This window comes from Vicugna pacos, chromosome 26 (genome assembly GCF_048564905.1).
Source record: "Vicugna pacos chromosome 26, VicPac4, whole genome shotgun sequence".
Lineage (NCBI taxonomy): Eukaryota > Metazoa > Chordata > Mammalia > Artiodactyla > Camelidae > Vicugna > Vicugna pacos.
The window spans coordinates 15,550,943-15,570,749 of record NC_133012.1 but is presented as its reverse complement, the minus strand read 5'-3'; the positions used below and the strand labels follow the sequence as shown (position 1 = coordinate 15,570,749).

Here is a 19,807-nt window from a genome sequence, read left to right as displayed (position 1 = left end):
TTTTTGCAGATTTCATAAGACTTCTCAAAGATATTGTTGTCTATATTTATCTACAAACTGTTTGAACTCTACCTCATTATTAAAGTCAACAGTCCAGGGCTTGGGGGGAGCAAAGCCGTCTCTGTTCAGGGTCTACTGTAAAGACGGATAGGAGAGTGTGTTAACTTTGCACAAAACCTGGTCTTCCATCAAATGGATGGAGCTGTCTGAGGGCCAGCTGACTTAGTTTAATTAACTTAAACAGTAAGCTAACTAGTTTGATGAGCAAGAGCACAAGATACAGGGAAGGACCACCATGAATTCAAATGCCGGTACCACCCTGACACCTCTGTGATCTGGCTTAGCTGTTTAATGTTAAAGTCTTTGTTTCTCCCTCTCCTTACGAGGCTGGCATGAGCTCAAGCATATAGTCAGGACTCAGCGTAGTAGTTAATGTTACTATTGTCCACTTTCTCTACCACCATTTCCTTTTTTTCCCTTTAAGTTTTAGCTGACACCTATGAATGTCTGTGGTTCTTAACTGAGGGGGGCATCTGGAAGGAGGAGGCGTTTGTAAATACTGCTGGGGAGGGCCATTTGTTTTATTGTTTGTTGTTTTTGGATGTTACAATGACCAGGGAGTTCCACTGGCATTCAGTGCCCAGAGATCAAGAACAGCAGATACCCTGTGGGTGGGTCTCTCACTATGACCGAATTGTCCTGCCCCAAATATCTCTAGTGCCCATGAATGAGAACGCTGTGTTTTCCCTTCTGCCTATTTTGAGTTAGAAAAAGGAAACGAGACAGAGGAGGGACTGGGCCCATGAAGAGGGCTCTGTGAGAGCTTCCAGGTGACATCTCTGCTCTGACTGCTCTGAATTCACTACTCCTTGATTCCCCGCAACAATGGAGTTCTTCATTCCCATTTTACAAGTGAGGAAACTGAGGCACAGGGAGGTTAAGCACTTCCCAGGGAAGTGGCTGCATCCATACCCAGGCAGTCTGGGTCTAGAGTCCCCAGCTCTTAAGCATCCCATGACCTTGCCTCTCAGTAAAGTAAATTAAGCAAAAGTAATTAAACATCAAAAAGCACTCACTGTGGGCATAATTGGTTTTAGAGTTTCCGATGATAAGTGGAAAATTTTTGTGGGTTTTTTTTAAGCTCAAAAAGATTAAAGTAAAGTGATTTCCTGGGTAGTGTCTCCCATTATGTTTTAGGAGAAGCAATTTGAGGAAAGCATTGGTAATCTCAGTGGCACCAAATCCACTTCTCTACCAAATGCAATAAATATTCAATAAATCCTCAAGTACTTGTACAAACACTTCTGGACAAACCAAGAAAGCAACATGGTTTAAAATAATATGTTGACTGACCAACAGGATCATGGCTGAAACATCGCTAAGTGTGTGTTCATCACTTGATGAGTAGAAGCTTACAGTCGGCAAGTTGGGGTCATCGTGGGAATACACAAAAGTGAAAGTCATGTGGGTTCTTTGTACGACAAGGTATTGCCTTTACTTCTTCACTTCATCCTTCAAATAACAAAGTATACTTTTATTTTCTGCAAAAAAAAACTGATATCAAAATTTCCATTAGAATAATATGGAGAGTGAACAATCCTTCCGTATAAATTTACCTTTATAAATAGAAGAGGTGAAAATACATGTCAACGCACATATTATTTTAAACTGCTTTACTTTCTTTGTTTGCTCAGGAAGTGTTTGTACCATTAATTGAGTATTTGTGGAATACTTATTTTACTTTGCCATTAGTTTAAATAATGAGTAAAAGAAAAATGGTACCAGTGATGGGACAGTCCCAGCAGGTGTAAATAGCTCGTTATGATCAGGGGTTTGGTGTTAGTGTGAATCATGTGCTTTTGAACTGAAGTCCATCAAGTGTGTAATAAATCGTGAAGAAACATTTTTTTAAAAATTAGCAAAACGTATGAAATGCTAGAAATAGGTTGTTGAAGATCATGACTGAGAGTTGACATGCCCTAGTGGTAGACATGGAAAATGTTTAAAAGAAAGATTGGGAATTAGATTGAAGACACTCAGAGGTCCGAAGGCTCAGGGAAGTTCTCAGAGCCCCCGCAGCAGCCCCTCCTTCAAAGCACAAAGGAGTCGGGTGGGCACATATCACGCAGTAAATACCTCAGTAGAGTCAGTGAGCATCATCACATGCTCTTGCCCAATCATACACAGGTTTTTTTTTTCCCCAGCAAGATTTTCCTCCTAATATTAAAACAAATTGCTTTTGTTCCACGTCAGTGCCACTTCAAGTAACTTGAACTAGAATGGAGATAAAAAAACGACTTAAACAAATTTTTTTTGCCTTTGTGTATTTGCCCTACTTTTTGGTGTTTAGTGTGCATATTACATATCATTGGTTTAAATAAAATATATCATTTTATTTAATGTATATAGCAAATTTAATTAATATAGCAAAAAGACAAATGCTGTCCATTTGTACCACTATTAGGGATCCTGTAATAGTTTAAAACTTTCTAGAAAGGGAACCTTTGTCATTTAGTCAACTGCAAGTCTGTTGTCCGGCTTTGGTTTTCAGGGAACCTGGGCACACAAATGTGGATCATTAACAAAAGGTCATGGGAAATTATTGTTAAGTCAGACCCTACCTCTCCCACCTCTCCTTTGTTCTTTTTTTTTTTTTAAGTTTAATGATATATTTTATTTAAACCAATATATCTAAAATACTATCATTTCAATACCAAAAATATGTTAATGAGATTTTACATTCTGTTTTCCATCAAAAGCTGGTATATATTTTACACTTAGAATACATCCTTTTATTTTTTTAATTGAAGTATAGTTAGTTTATAATGTTGTGTCAATTTCCTTTGTTCTTTAATTCAAAACTTTGGACCAGGATACCGGTAGTCAGTTAAAATAGAGTAAGATCAATTTTTCTCAATTTTCAGGAAAAGTTAATAGAATTATCTCTTAAAATTTTTTTCTCTTATAAAATTTCTTAAAATCTTCTGTGTTTGCTATTCCCAAGACTAAAGTGAACAAATTGCTAACAAATAATACCATAAAATTTGGGAGCAACCTATGAAGTGGATCTTTTATTGACATATTATTGTGGTTGTGATGTTATATTTTACATACGACCACAAACAGAGTCGCATATACAGTTACGTGTATATATGTAATCTTTTATCCTGGTGGAATACTGTTTCATACAAAGAGCATACGACTTCCATGTGCTCTTTAACCTAATAATGTAAAGAGGGAAGAGTTGAGATGTTGGTCTTTAAGAGAGCCACTACTGCTCTGGGGCTTGTGGAAGTGTCCTCTCCTGCTTCTAAGGCGGAGGGAGGAAGTCTAGTCCTAAAATGCAAGGTCCAGTTAGTCCTTATGTGTTTTGATGTAGACATAAGGTCATAAGTGGGAGTTCCACACTGCATAAGCAGCAGGACGATTAGTACCATTGTTTGCAGAACCTCCCAAGAAATGGCCCAGAAATTTAGTCATCATTTGTGAAACCTGAGCACTAACAACAACTTGCTCACAATGTGACTTCTGGATTATAATTCATTCATAAATTGGGGATGGTCCATACAGACTCCCTGAAAAATGGCCAAATGATCAGGAACAAAACCAGAAAATGAACTGGATCTGTTCTGCCTGCAAATAATGGGGTTCCTATTTTGTGCTGTGTTCAAGCTCTTTAAGGGTGTCTTTGCTGTGACATGACTGCCAAATCCAAACACAAACATAGGTGGTTCTCAGCAAGTCAGATCCAGCTCAAATCGTTGTTAGTTCACCATCATGCACAAATCTTATTCACTGCTTTTGTGTGCAAAAATATTCTCTCTGCCAAAGAAGAGATGGAAAAATTTTTTTGCAGAACCAGCATTCAAAATTACTCATTATCTCCACAAGAAACCCTAATACGACCCAAGAACAACTCTTACATCTGTTTATTAAAAATCTCAAATTGTTCTGGCTACAAGATCCATGTTCATATGCATTTTGCAAATATTTAGCATCTGCATCTAAATTTTTTAAAGAAAGGATTAAGATAAGATTTTATTAATTATGTATGACCCAAGCACCAAAGATGCATTACAGAGTTTTACTAAAAGTTACAGATCAGTTAAGTAATTTTTATAGAACATTGGCTTTGAAGCACCACAGAACATTCCTCCAAGCTTGACTGTACTTCATAGAAAAAAATCCTTTTTTTTTTTCAATTATAAAAACAACATTGCCAAGATCCTGACAGCTCAGGAGGGAGAGTCCGCCTCTTTTCTTTTTCCAGCTATTGTTACACATTTGGGATTTTTTTTTTTTATATCCTCATGGAAAATAAGACTGATTTTATCCTTGAAAAGTGATTACTTCTCAGAAAGATTATTTTCAACTTAAAATTTTAGGAAGTATACACTTAAAATGTCTCTCAACTATTCGGTATCCAACATATGTTTTGCTTTAAAAGAACAAAATAAAATTTTCCTCCACAAAAAAATTTGCTTTGACTCTTGACATTATGACATGATTATTGATTATAACTTGTTTTTGTTTGAAATGAGCTTTTGAAGTACATATTCTTTGTAATTATTAAATTTAAATATGTAAATATTTGTAAAACATTTTTAAAAAGCTAAAATCATGCACAAACATGCCACCCAGAAGTAACTGTTTTTATCTGTATTTTTTTCTTCTATTTTCTCTCTTTTTACTTTCACACGTACACACACACTCATTTTGAAACACAACTCAGGTCACACTGTGTATACAGTTTAGTATCTGGCTTTTTTGCTTGAATTTTTGTTATAAGCATTTTTTGTGTCACTAAGTATTCTTTGGGAAGAAAAACTTAAACGCTCATGCAGTAGTTCATATATAGCCATGCCACATTTAATTTTAAAATTCTATTTACTTTTGATATTTATTGTTTCTAACGTTTCACTAATCCAAACATGACAGGGAGTCTGGGTGAGCTGGAGCTGGGGCTCAGCTGTTTCCAGATTGTTAGGTTAGGCAAATCCTATCCCCCAGGGGTCCGCTGGAATATAGTTACTTTCACAGGAGCTGAAGAACGTCCTGATTTTCCAAAAACTTGCGCCTTGCACAGGTATTTGCAGGTGTCTGAAGAACTAGGGAACCCGTGATGCAGGCTGCATAGCAACCTGCCCCAGAAGTGCACCTAACTCCATCCAAAGAGCGAGAGAAACGTATCCCAACTGAAGACTGGATCCGACTGAGAAGTGTGTCCTGGCATCAGGGCTTGAGGTCAGCGGAGGTGGTGGTTCGGGGTCCGCTGTTCTGACTGGCTTTGGGAACATTCCCTTCTGCACCTGCCGGGGAGCAGCAAACTGCTTAACACCCCTGCTTAACAACCCTTCCGCTATAACGCTCGACCCACACTAGTAACCACAGCATGCTTCTTCCTAGTTTAGGGCAACTGTTCCTTATGCAAGGAGAACCATGCTCCTCCGATCCCCAGGTGAATGAAGCCAGAACCCCCTCAGCCACAGTATCCACCTCCGGGTGATACTCATTCCTCTTCCAGTTTAAACAAAATCCCAGTTTGATATTTTATAATCTAAATAGTTCACTGTAAAAGTAACCACCACTTACACAGCTCATAGAAAACAGGACAGGAAAGTGGGGTGGTGGGTTGGTTAATATAGATCACAGATATCAGAACAGAAAACACTATACACTCACTGTTTTTGCAGCTGATGGTGAGGCTATTAATACTTACCATGTCCTTCTTCACTACCCATTCTGTCTTCCTTTGACTCCCAGACAGCGTGTAAAACCAGCTGGGGTCTTTGCCAGTTAATCTATCGACGCCCCGAGCCCTTGCGCATCTCTCCTGGGGTGGGGTGGCTGCATCTCCTGGTGCCTTTCAACCACTGGACAAGGCGGCGTCCCAGAAGAGGTGCCCCAGACGTGCTCCTCAGTTCTTCCACCATGTAGCAGCAGCCCTGTTTCCCTCTGGATAATTAGGGTCAATCTCCACAGCAAACGAAGTCCCTCCTTTTTTTTTTTTGGCTTTTGGTTGAATGGCATGAGAACCACCACAGCAATCTCAGTTTCCAGTTCAATAAAACCATTGTCGTGTCCCCCAGGGGAAACCTTTCTGCCTCAGTTACGACAGCCTGTGAACCAAGGAGCTCACAATTGCAGGGCCAGGGAGCAGAAATATCAAGTGTTTGGACAGGTTAAGAGGGTACGAAACTAAGAGGTGCCGCTCCTGCTTCTGCCCCTTGGGAAAAAGACTCTGGTGTGGGAAGCTTATCCAGAGCATACAGGTCATCCTGGAGGGCACCGCCCCACACTTGCAAGGCATTCACTTCTTAGCTGGTATCATAACAGGAACTTTAGTAGATTATTTTATCCACCTGAGGCCAGCGGCTCCCGAGCGAAAAGACATACGACAAGACCAGTGATTCCTGTGGACATTTTCCCGTTGCTTTCCTTATTTTTGTGTAAAACGTTTTCTTCGGTGAGAAGAAATATTTTGTGGGCTACAGTGATGGTGAATGAACATGAAGGAAGTCCAATGATGGGGTGCTGACAGAGGTATTATGGGCAGGAAAGGTAAATCCATATTTAATATAAGAGTTTATTTTCTTGAGGATAAATATCTGCCCCTTCCATGAGAGCAGAGGTTCAGTATAAGCAGCCTACCCCACAGGTGGCTGGTGGTCCCCCCGGGGTGGTGTTGCCTAGAACTGGGGGAAGGCAGGGCTCGGCCTTGGTCCCTGCTGTGGGTGGACTGGGCAGCTGCCAACAGTGGCGGCCAAATCCGACCTGGTGAGGGCAGGCTGCATGCTGGGCTCATAATAGCCTCTCCCCCTCCCTCCCAGGCCGCTCACTCGTGAGCCCACCACGTCAGCTCCGGGGTGGCTGAGGAGGTCTCACGCGAGTGGTAACCGTAGGATGGGTTCTCTTGTCCATATGATTATGGAGACTATCACTGTGTCACTGAAGCTGGTGTCCTCTGGTGAGTATTTTCATAGGACACAAATATTTTCATACCCTGGGCTCAACATGAGAAATCAATTTATAAATATTTTCCGTAGTTCTCATTGCCAATCTCCAATTTTTGTTCCTTCCAAGTCCCTGACATTTGAACAAGCAGCGGGTCTTATGCCTTAAACTGGCATAGGTCTGTACATCTGGCCATCTGGCCTTCAAGGCATGTGAAATTCCCAGAAGAACTGCACAGGGCTCTGCCCGGGGGACAGACGCCCTCCTTGGTCTTTCGCGGCCACTCCCAGAGGAGCAGCAGGCTGCAGCCTTCCACCGCCGGCTTGTGCAAGCGTCCTGCGGAACCAGCTGCAAAGCAGGCTGGCGTTGTTCCTTCTTTTGTGAACTAGGTGCATTCCACGCCCCATGAAGCCAGAAATGTGGATCGAGGGAGAGGAGCACGGGAGTCCAAACTGTCTTCTCGTGTGACTCACTTGTGCCTTCAGGCTCCAGGGGCATCTCTCGTGTCCCACTTTCTCCTGATGCCTGGGTGCTGCTGGCAGAGCTGACTCTGTGGCATGACGGATCACATCCAATTGAATGCATGGGCTGCTTCTGCATCTTTAAAAAATTGGCACAAAGGACCACCTCACACATCAGGATGGCTACCATCAAAACAACAACAAAAAATACCCCAAATATCAGAAAATAACACATGTTGGCAATGATATGGAGAAATCAAAACCCTTGTGCCCTGTTGGTGGAAATGTAAAATGGTGCAGCCACTATGGAAAATAGTATTCCTCAAAAAATTTAAAGCAGAACTACCATATGACCTGGAAATTCCACTTTCAGGTGTATATTCAAAAGAGTTGAAAGCAGAGTTGCAAAGGGATGTATTTGAACACCGCTGCTCACAGCAACGTTATTCACAACAGCCAAGAGGTGGAAGCAACCCAAGCGTCCACTGACAGATGAATGGATAAACAAAATGTGGTCTGTGTGCACAAGGGAATATCATTCAACCTTAAAAAGGAATGATGTTCTGATGCACACACTGCAACACGGATGAACTTTGAAGACATTATGCTCTGTGAAATTAGCCAATCACAAAAAGACAAATGCTGTACGATTTCACTTATCAGAGGTACCTAGAGTTGTCAAGTTCAGAGACATAGGAAGTAAAATGGAGTTGCCAAGGGCTGAGGGGACGTGGAAATAGGGAGCTATCCTTTTATGGCTATAGAATTTTGGTTTCGCGAGATGAAATGGGTTCTGGAAATGGAGAGTGGTCATGACTGCACAACAATGGGAATGTACTGAATGTCTCTGAACAGTCCGGCTATTTGGTTAACATGGTAAAGCACATGTATATTTTACCGCAACTAAAAATAGAATAAAACTTGAAAAAATTAGCTCAAAAACATTGTGAGGCTGGGGAGACCCATAATAACCAAACTCTAACTGCAGCTCGCCTGGGGCCCTCACCGCGCCCCTCTCTGCCTTGAGTGTATTTGGATCCACTGGGGTAAAAGGCCACTGGGAGCTCTGTTTCTACCACAACTCCCATCAGCTGGAGAGCGTTTTCTTACTCAAGGCCCCGTCCAGAGCTGCCGGCCCTGATGGCTAGCTCCGTAATAGGTAAGGGGGGTGCAATGTGAAGCAACTTGCCTGTCATGTTGGGGAAGCTATTTCAACACGTCCCAGACTACTGCGGATGTCTAGAAACTTCACCGAGATGGCAGGACCCTGAATTTTCCCAGAATGTATCTCCTCCCCTCCCCTCCTTGACACATATGTGCTTTACTTTGCCATCTTGGAACCCCCTGCGACTTTCTCTTCATTCATCCAATCAGCATGATGTTGTCCAGTCTGGTTCTTGGAATAGTGGATGGCTCAAGTTCCCCTGAGGACAAGCTGTGACAGAGATGCATACAATTACACTTCCAGATGAAAAAAAACTGCTTATGATGATCTCTGCTTATTGGAATGAACAGACAAGAGTTATTTTGGAAGAAGTGAATTTTGAAATGAACCTCAAAGGATTTGATAGATGGGACAAGGGTGAGCAAAGACATAAAGGTAAGCAAACGCAGGATGTAGGAAGTGATTGCCTGACTAAGTGGTACCTTCCAAAAAGTATTCATCAAACACCTAATAAGGACCAGTGACTTACCCACTGAGTCTGTAAAAGAGAAAGGTGGGATGTAGCTGGACTTTAGGTGACAGAATAAGGAGATGGTACTTCATTCAGGAGGCAATTGTAAACCACTTGACAGTTTTTTAAGATGGAGAGTGATGTGATTAGAGTTACTTTTCATGAAGAATGATGGGGCAGCAGAAGCTAATATTCTAATGAGGAAGAGTTAATGAGGATCTGAGTTAGAGCAACGACAGCGAAAAAAGTTGAGGAAATGATGTGGAGGAGGAACCCACATCTGTCTGGATGTGGGGCCAGTAAGTGACATGAGCCAAAAGCAACTCGAAGGTTTTGAACTTGAGTGCGATCAATAGGAGAAGTAGTAAAATCAAGAGAAGGCTTATGTTAGGCAGAAGATGATGATGATGATGATGATGATGGTGATAACTGATATTATTAGACGGGAGCACCTTCCTTGAGGGCAGGACTGTGATTGCTTTGGTTCTCGGTTTTATCCCCAGTGCTTGGCACACAGTGAACACTCAGTAAATACTTGTCACAAAATCTATGCTCGATCTTATCAAAAATTGTCACATCCACCCTAAGAAGGAGGTATAAGTATGTTCCATTTTTTTTCTTATCAATTCTATTTTTTTATTTTGAACTACCTCAGACATATAAACGTCTCTGTATATAGAGAGATACCTACTCCTCGGCTTGAGAAACAGAGCTATACAGATATTATCCATTTTACGGGTAAGAAAACAGAGGCTGAGTGGTTGAAAGGTTGCTCCAGGTCACACAGCTAGTGTGTGATGAAGCTGTGATTTGATTATAGGGCTGTCTGCCACACCTCGTTTGTGACATTGATGGGATGTCCAGCTGGAGGTTCTCAGCAGTTGGATAGAAATATAAGATGTGAGGCAGAGAGAATTCAGGACTAGCAGTATTGACCTGGGAATTATCTGCACCAGAGTCATGGCGGAAGGGACAGCAGTGGGAAGGGAATGAACAGTCAGTGCTCTGAGGACACAGGCTTGGGCCTGAGCAATGCGCCTTCTTGGAGGGAGAACAAAATACAAGAGTCTATTTTAAAACCTTGCCTGTCCATGGAGTAAACGCTCTTTTTCTGCTGGCCCAGAGTTTCCCTTTTGGTTCCTGGAAAAAGGGCGGTGCTGCGTGCAATCCACAGAGGGCTTGTTCTCTGTCTCTGGGGCAGGGCGAGGCCAGAGAATGCATCAGTATTCTGCATCATCACATTTATAAAAATCCTGAAGGTGAGGGTACTTTTCTCCAGGTGAAACCCCAAATGCAGCTCTGACCATGTCAGTCTGGGTCTCACACGCTTCCGGCTGAGGCTCGGCTCATGTGGGGATGTGTGCCCTCGAGGACCATTAGGCTCAGCAGAGCTGAATAGGATTTATTGTTTGTAATCATTAGCAATACTACCCCCCCCACCGGAGGAAACAGTTCTTGACTTCACTCCAAATCAGAGGTTTTAGTTGCCTCAGGAGAAATGTAAGAATTCCGGAAAAAGTCTTGCAAGTGTTTGATAAGTATCCAAATCTCCTCAGGCCACTGAAGATCACAGAATTTGGGAATGTTCCCAGTGAATCTCAAGTTTGTGTTTTAAAATGCCTATAGCAATATTATTTGCAACTGGAATGTCTGTGTGATAACAGATTTTTAAAGATGTTCTCCAGAGGAAGTTTGGTAATATACAATAAAGTAGTTTAGGTCTTGACCGATGACACATTATCCTTAGAGCTCTTTGATGACATTATCAACCCCCTTTAAAAAGATCAGTGACACAGAAGGGAGAGATAGTACATTATTTTGACTTTCAATTTCCCTTCTCTATAAAGTCAGGATGGCCTAGGGTAGGTGTAAAACTTAGTCAACCTTTAAGTCTCAGTGGCTTCATGCAACTACCACAAAAATGTGCTGTTTTCACTCATGAGAATCAGCCTGACTCTTCAGAGTAGCTCCCTTGCAAGTAACAACTTGGGGAAACAGTCTATTTTTCTCTTCATTTCAATCTGCTACTGAATAGTTTGGGGCCACAATCATGTTCTTTACTTGGAGCGAATTAATCATCATTATTTTCTCGATAATTTCAAGATGAGATCTCCAAATATTAAGACAAGGGGCGAGAATGCTGAAGGGCCACACAGGGTTTGCAGAACTTTGGCTTCAAAGTGACACATGCCACTTTTCACAGAAATGGTCCATGGCCCCACCCGACAGTGACAGAGTTGAAAAGTGTAGTCTCCTGTGTGCCTGTGAAGGAAATGAGAATTAAATATTGATGTGTTCAGTCATACCCACCATTTCCACAAAGGTAAGAAGCACTGAAATGTGAGTCACTGATGATAAAGCGAGGACAACCACACTGTTTGCTGGCAAGGGGAGAAAGGTAGCGAGGTCTTAACCTGATTGTTGGATATTTTGCTTAATGGTAAAAAGGGTTATGTTGAAATATACTTATTTTCCATCCAGGATTCACAAATGCTAGAGAAAAATAGCCATTTTCCATCTCACTGGGCAACAGTGACATAGTGTAAGTCTGGCTGTGGCTCCATCTGCAAATTGTGCATTTTCCCCCCATTCTTACTTCTTGGTTCTGGGACCAGGTGGAGAGATTTCTGCTCTGTGGAGACTCAGAGGTGCAACATTTATCCAAACGACCTGTCGTTCATTCCAAACACACCAGATATCAAACTTGAGGAATTAAGTATATGATCCTGAGTTTACCTAGTCTTTTCTGTATAATTAATACAGAAAATGTTGGGAGTAGACCAATCTCCTTGAAGCTACGTTTGGCATTTCCACATGCTCTGTTGCCATCTTACTGGTCTACCTTTCACTTCCTTGTTGATACCCATATCACCGTTATGGAATTTAGTATCTTTCTACTCTGGGTCTCCCTTCAATTTCCCAGCATCTGTCATAGTACCTTGTGCATCAGTCCATTAATATCGAAGTTTATTAACTAAATTAATGGCTGATTTCACTTTCTGCCCTTCTTAGGATCGAGACAGTTGGCTGTTTCAACAATGTACTCTGGGTTCCCCTGCCTCACTGCCCTCCAGCTCTTGCTGCTTTGTCTAGTCTCTTCTGCCCCACTGGGTGGTCATTCAGAGAAGCAGTGAAACGTGGTCATATGAGGCAGTGTAAGTACCAGAAAGTGCAGCGTGGCTGTCTGGGCTAAATGCAGTTTGTGATCTAATAAGCTGGATAGTGATTGGGGCTGGGGGACAAGTCGAGGAGTGTTCCTCAGAAAACTATTCTATCAAATCAAAATGTTTGCTTATAGAGATTTCTTTCCCTTTTGCCATTTTAGTTTTAGCTTATTGTACGTTAACTTTTCCTAATAATTTGAATATAATTCTTGACTCATTTTAATCTACTGCTGATTTTATAGCTATGATTAAAAGAAGATGTATTTGTGAGCTAATCTGGAAATTTTTTCTTAGTATTAGGCTATTTAAATAGTTCAGATTTTCACCTACCAATGTGTGTTCTGGGTGCTTTAAAAACCTATGCTAATATGTAAGGTCAGAAATACCTGTATGTAAAAATTACTCACCAAGTAAACCTCTGATTGGCCCACTTGTAGAGGGCTAGAGAGCCCTGAAATCATATAATTCTAAGATCATTATCCCATTCAGAATGCACTTCCCTCAAAATGGACATAGAATTCCTAGTACTGATAGAATTTGGAGATGGAAGTTAACTTTGAGATCGTTCAGGCTGGTGACTTTCTCATTTTACAAATGAGGAGACCTAAGCCAGAGGCTGAACTGGAACCAGAATGCTCCTGACTCTATTCCTGGTGTTTTTTAGTAATAAAAAATTATCCTCTGGGTCAGTTTTGTCACATGCAAACATCAGTGTATTGTACTTGTCCAAACTGCCTCCTACCCAGAGCAGAAGGAGGATGAAATGATAAAAGACCTGTGAAGGTGATTTGGAAATTAAAAAAAAAAAAAGCAACATTGTACTGAGTAAATAAACATTTATTTGGAAGGTTGTGACATGTCTACCATGTACCGGACAAAAAGAGATAAGAAACAATGTCGACAGCCAAAAAATTTTACAATCCAGGTGGAAAGAGAGATGAGTAAGAGCTAGGAAACCATTGTATAGATATTATTCTAAGAACTATGTACAGTTGTACTAAATATCTATCAGTTATCGTTGCACACATAGGGTTTTAAGAAAAAGGTGGAGGGGGCTATTTTTTCTCTTTGACTTTCCCCGATGGCTTAATAATACCGATGGCAACAACTACGCAATATCGTAAACGGAAAAGGGATACTTTGTAATGGATGCTTTGTATCTGTATCTCCCAGTTCAGTTAGCGCTAAAGGAAGATGGCAAATGAGCACTCCATACGGTGCCAAGGGAAAGCGTCTCTTCCAGCAGTTCCAACAGTGAAGTCGCAGGTGGATGTGAGATGCCTGACTTAACAGCACCTCCTGGGCCGCTAACACTTCTGCTGTTAGTTTTGCTCTCCTCCCAAATGCTCTGCCGGCTGCTCATGTGCTGAAATGTACGGACGGAAACCACTAGGCCACAGTGGATATGGAGTGCTTGTGGCAGCCTTTTTCCGGCCCCACCCTGACGTCCCACCTATCCTGGGGCGCTCTGGAAGGAAGCCGATGGGCGGTGTGGAGCCGCGCGTGGTCCCATCTCTCCTCCAAGACGCCACACCCGACACAAGGCCCCCATTGTGTCTTGGGGAGCAGCAGCCCCGCAATCTTACGCTGACTGCCCCTCTGGAAGGGAAGCGAGCGGCTCTTGCCCCGGCGACCCCAGCAGACTCTAGGTGGGGCGGCGGCAGGCGCCGCAGGTGGCGGGAGAGCACGGGCGCGCGCTCTAGGGCCGCGCGGGCGCCCGGGGCCCCGCACGCCGGCCTCGCGCGGGCGCCGCCGCACCTGGGGGCGGAGCCAAGCCCGCGGCCCGCCGGCTCCCGGGCGCGAAGCCCCCTCCCCGCGCCCCTCCCGCCGCGCTGCAGACGCGCGCAGGTACGTGAGGCCGCGCCCGGCCGGGACCTGCAGACGTGGGCCCGCCATGGAGCACATCCGCACGCCCAAGGTTGGTGGCACGGGTGCGGGCGGAGAAGGGCGAGCGGGAGCCGGAGGAGGGATGCTGAGCCCGCGGAGGCCCGGCTTCCCTGCCCTGCGCCGGCCGAACCGGCACCGCCCGCGAGGGAGGGAGGAGGAGGCAGCGCCCGAGCATCTCCCGGTTCCCCGGGAGGCTGGGCTTCCTTTTGCTGCCTCACAGGCCTAGCCTTGGCTGCTGCAGGATCTAACCTCTTGTCCTTGGGGGTGCGCAGTGGACATAGGGGTGGACGGGAGGGAACCCCAATTGTCTGTTGAGTAATGGGGCTGCTTCTCTGCTGATAAACGCTCCCTTCTGGTTGCTGCCCTTTTTTTTTTTTTTCTCCCTGTTGGCTGCTCGGGGCAGTTGAAAGAGAAACAAGCTTTCCTAATGACAGGTGCGAGGAAACTAGTTACTTGCAGGTGAATCGAATGCATTGACGCTTGTTGAATCTGAGTCCAGACCCGCCCAACTTGCCCGCCTGCTTCTCCAGCTGCAGGCCATCAGCTGCAGTGACTGTTACACGGAGCTCGTGGTCAGTGTTCGCTGTAGATTGAATGCTATTATCAATCCTTCCATCTGCTTGCTTTTTCCAGTAGGTTGAAGCTTACAGATTCGTCTACTTGTGTTTTAAACACCAGCTTTTTGCCAACTCAACGAAAGCAACTGGTCCCTGATCATTTCAGTTAAATAACACTGGGAACATAGACTGCTGTACCAAACAACCTTTCCACTCGTAGTTGAACTCGTAAGATAATTTAGAATGAAAAAGATGAGACACATTCCTCTTTGATAAAAAACCCTAACCTAGTGAGAAAATCTATTTCAGAAGCCTATTGGCTCTCTCTCCTTACTGCCACTACAACTCCTTGCGCGTCCAGATGATCTCATGTTCAAAATCTAGGCCCTTGACAGAGTTAAGTCAAAGCTGGGTCTGAGTGGTCAGAACTTAGGAGGCCCCAGGGATCCTGTTCATCTCTTGAGGCCATTGCTTTGCAGTAAGTCCAGTAAGAAAAACGCATTCCTGAATTCTGGAATGGTTCCTAAAGTGCCTGTTTGTAAAAGCAGCTTTACAATGATCTCATGTCAGTGGAAGAATAAATCTTTTAGGTTGCTGGAAAATGTCAGTTGCAACAATAAGTTTAAATTGTATTGATTTTGTCCTATGGAATTAAGTTGTTACTTCACAATCAGGAAACTGTAAACTTAGAGGAGAGTGCTATAAACCGCAAAATAGGTGGCTCAAAGCTTTCAGGGTTTAAGTGGTGCTAAATAATTGATTCCGGAATGAGACATTTAACTCATGGACTCCTTCTGCCCTTGCCAAGGGCATCTCTTCTTTGTTATGATGAAGGGGGCTCTTGATAAAAATGATACCTGATGTGAATGTCAATGGCAGGAGTGATAGGGTGCCCAGAGCCTAGAAGCTGTGTTCCTGTGGAATGGGAATTTGGGGAGTGAAGGCATTTTCTCATCTATTCAGAGTCATTCTGTACAAAGCCATGTGTGCCAACCTGAAGAGCAAGCAGTGTTCTCACTTATTCTTAAAAGTGGTTTTTGTAAACGCCCTCTAGGCAGTGTGCTACTTCAAACCAGAGATCCCCTTCTATGAGGAATGAGAGAAATGGGGGGAAATGGACAATTGTCTAAGATTTCATTGAGTTGAGAGTCATTAATGTTTAGGATAATGCAAGTGGAAAAATTAAAAAAAAAACTGCAGAGATTAGGTGGATCTGATCCATTTATCCATTCATTTCATTCCGTAGGCATTTGAGAACCTTTCCTGCAAGAAGCTCTGTGTTAGGTCCTGGGAGCAGGAAGCACCAGGGTACTCTTGGTGTGGGAGGGAGGCGGTTGTAAGTCTGGAGAGAGATGTGTCCAGGGGACAGTGGGCAGAGAGGGGATGGATGGGGGATCCACTCCACGACACAGGTTGAGGAAAGCCTTCTTGGAAGAGCTGAGTCTTAACATGCCAGGCGCCAAGGAGGACCAGGAGCGCTGGAGGTGCTGTCAGGCAGTTGTGTAAATATGGCGTATTGTAATAAGTCATTCCTACTCCAGAGATACTGAAAACCTTAGCAGCGATAAAGATAGAAATGATGACACGATTCCTTGAATTTAAACATCATGTAGTTAACCTTAGTTAGTTCCTGTTACACAACATAGTGATTTGATATTTTAAACAATTGCATTTTACGTTTTTAAGTGCAAAACTATCCCAGTGTAAATGGAAAACAGGAACAATACTGCTGACAGAGATTGTGTTGTAAAATGTATAATTATTGATGGTCATATTCATCGTTGTTTTTGGCTTCCATCATACCCTGCGGGTAGCCTGCCTTAGATTTCATGGTTTCACATGTTAGGTGGCTTGTGAGGAGTATAGACAAAGTTTGTCTGACACACTGTAGGTTTGAAGTAACATTTACCATAAGGGTAGCAGGGTTTTATTTTCAGAGGAAAGGAAACGTGTATAGAATGTACAGTTGTTTTCCTACTACAATGACAGTCATTCACTTCCTCTTGGTAGACCGCGCGATGTCCATCCCAGCTCTGTGCTCTGATTCAGTCTCTGGAGTGCAGTTTAAGGAGACAGACATACGTAAATAATCTGGAATCCTTCCCTCATCTTCCTTTCTCGATATGTGTGTGTGTTTAACTGAAGCCTTGAACAGAGCATATGCTGAGCTGGGTGTTTCTCTTCCAGAATGGTTCCTGCATAGGAAAAGAAAAATGTTCCCAGGACAAGCTACTTTGCAGTTGGGTGAAGTGAGGCCACCGAACATTATCTGTACTTGTCACAGTGGACTTTTGAGAGTCTACTGCACTGCCTGGCTTTCTTTGCTGCTCTGAAAAAAGTTTTTTTCTGGCAAGAAAAAACCCTGCAAGAAGCTTAGGGATAATTTGGGTTCAATTATTAGTCATATATAAAGCCTCCAGGGCTTTTAGGGTAGCTTGACGCGTTTCGCAGTTTGGTTTATTACTAGATAGATGCTAATGTGTCTAGGATCCTGGCCAAGTAATCTCTACCTCTTATGCTTTGTTCTTTCTGGAAGACATTTTCCCATTTGACAATAGTGGTCTTGTTCACAAGATCTTTCTGTACTAGAGATCAATAGAGTTACCAGGAGATTGGCTTTATTGGTGTCTCTCAGTGTGGCTATTCCACTGGCACTAAAAAATAATGCATTTTCAGGTTATGAAATTATGCTTACTTTTGATCCTGTATTAGGAAAAATATAGAGATTAGCCACTGTTAATATTGGAGAATATTTCCTTCTGACGTTTTTTTTTTCTTTGCATGAATACTCAAAAACTGTTTGTTTAGAAATCCAGGATCACCCAGTTTGATTTTGTAGTGTGCTGCTTTTAACTGGCCCTATTGTGGTCTTTGAAAACATGCTTTTAGAGGACTGTGTAATTTTTTATCCTATGGCTATGTCATTATCACATTAACCATTTCCCCATAAGGCTGTTCCAATAATATGATGGTGAATTATCTTGTTTATTATTATTTGCATATGTGACTATTCCCTTAGGATAGAACCCTAGATGGAATTACTGTGTCACAGAAGATGAACAATTTTATGGTTGATATATATTGACTAATGACTTTCCAAAAATATGTCAGCTTTATTATTTTTAAGAAAATATTTGCTAAAGAGGGCATGGCACCTCATTATTTCATCATTTTAAAAAAATTTCTAGTGCGATTGAAGCATTGTCTTAAGTATGTTTATTGACCATTTTGTTATTTTTCTGAATTATCTATTTACATCTTTTCTCCGTTTCAGTAATTGGTTTGTGTGTGTGTGTGTGTGTGTGTATTTAAAATCAGCTTTACTGAGAGAATTTACATACTATAAAATTAACAGTTCTGTGCTTCTTTGTATGTACACAGTTAACATAACTATCACTACGATCTAATTTCAGAACATGTCACTCCAACAAGAACCCCCACACCCATCAGCAGTAAGTCCCCATTTCTCCCTCCTGCCACTTGCAGAACCACTAATGCACTCTCTGTCTTATGTATTTACCTTTTCTGGACATTTCATGTAAATTGAATCATGGAATATGTGGTCTTTTGTGGCTTGCTGTCTTCACTTAGCATAATGTTTGAAGGTTCATTCAAGTTGTAGCGTGTACAGTACTTTGTTTCTTTTTATCCGTCCTGTGCACATACCACATTTTGTTTATCTGTTCATCGGTCGTTGGACATTTGTGTTGTTTCTGTTGTTTGGCTGTGCTGGATAATGTTGCTATGAACTTTTGTATGCGAATTTTTGTGTGGGCACATGTTTTTATTTCTCTTAGGTGGAATGTCACTTCTCTAGAAGTGGAATTGCTGGATCAGGTGGTAACTCCATGTTTAACGTTTTGAGGGACTGCCAAACTATTTTCTGGAAGTGACTGCATAATTTTAAGATCCCACCAACAATGCATAAAGGTTCCAGTTTTTTTGTGTCCCTGCCAACACTTGTTATTGTCTTTCCCTTTTATTCACCCTAGTGGGTGTGAAGTAGTATTCATCTTGGTTTTTTATTTGCATTTCTGTAATGACTAATTATGTTGAGCATCTTTTTGTGTGCTGAGTGATCATTTGTATATCTTCTTTGGAGAACTGTCTATTCAAATCCTTTGGGTTTGGTTTTTGTGTGTGTGTGTGTGATTTTATTTTTTAACTGAAATATGGTTGATTTATAATATGCTAGTTTCAGGTATATAGCAAAGTGATTCACTTATATGTATATATTCTTTTTCAGATTCTTTTCCATTTTAGGTTATTACAAGATACTGAATATAGTTCTCTGTGCTATATAGTAGGTCCTTATTGTTTGTCTGTTTTATATATAGTAGTGTGCATGTGTTAATCCCAAATTCCTAATTTATGTCTCCCCACTTCCTTCCTCTTTGGTAACCATAACTTTTTCTGTCTGTGAATCTATTTCCATTTTGTAAATAATTTCATTTCTATGATTTTTCTTTAGATTCCACGTATAAATGATATCATATGATATTTGTCTTTCTCTGACTGACTTCAATTAATATGATAATTTCTAGGTCCATCTATGTTGCTGCAAATGGCATTATTTCATTCTTTTCTTATGACGGAGTTGTATTCTATTGTATAAATATACCACATCTTCTTTATCCAGTCATCTATCAACGAACATTTAGGTTGCTTCCATGTCTCAGCTGTTGTAAATAGTGCTGCTATGAAAATTGAGATGCATGAATCTTTTTAAATTAGAGTTTTCAGGATAGAAAACCCAGACATAAATCCATGTGCTTATGGTCAAAGGAGGCAAAAATATACAGTGGAGAAATGACCGTCTCTTCAATAAGTGGTGTTGGGAAAACTGGACAGCTACATGTAAAAGAATGAAATTCTGTTCTCTAACACCATATACAAAAATAACCTCAAAACAGATTAAAGACCTAAGTATAAGACTGGATGCTATAAAACACCTAGAGAAAAACATAAGCAGAACACTCTGACATAAATCGCAGCAGTATTTTTTTGATCCATCTCCTACAGTAATGGAAATAAAAACAAAAATAGACAAATGAGACCTAATTAAACTTAAAAGCTTTTGCACAGCAAAGGAAACCATAAATGCAAAG

General features: G+C 41.9%; 1 protein-coding gene across 1 annotated transcript in view; it reads left to right on the top strand.

Annotated features, from left to right (window-relative positions):
• Nucleotides 1-13,877: 13,877 nt before the first annotated feature.
• MTMR7 (myotubularin related protein 7) overlaps nucleotides 13,878-19,807 on the top strand; it is an 85,437-nt gene continuing 79,507 nt past the window's right edge. Inside the window, exon 1 of the mRNA XM_006198026.3 lies at nucleotides 13,878-14,173. Coding sequence (XP_006198088.2) covers nucleotides 14,150-14,173 — 24 coding nt within the window. The 5' untranslated portion in view covers nucleotides 13,878-14,149. The remainder of the gene's footprint in view (nucleotides 14,174-19,807) is intronic.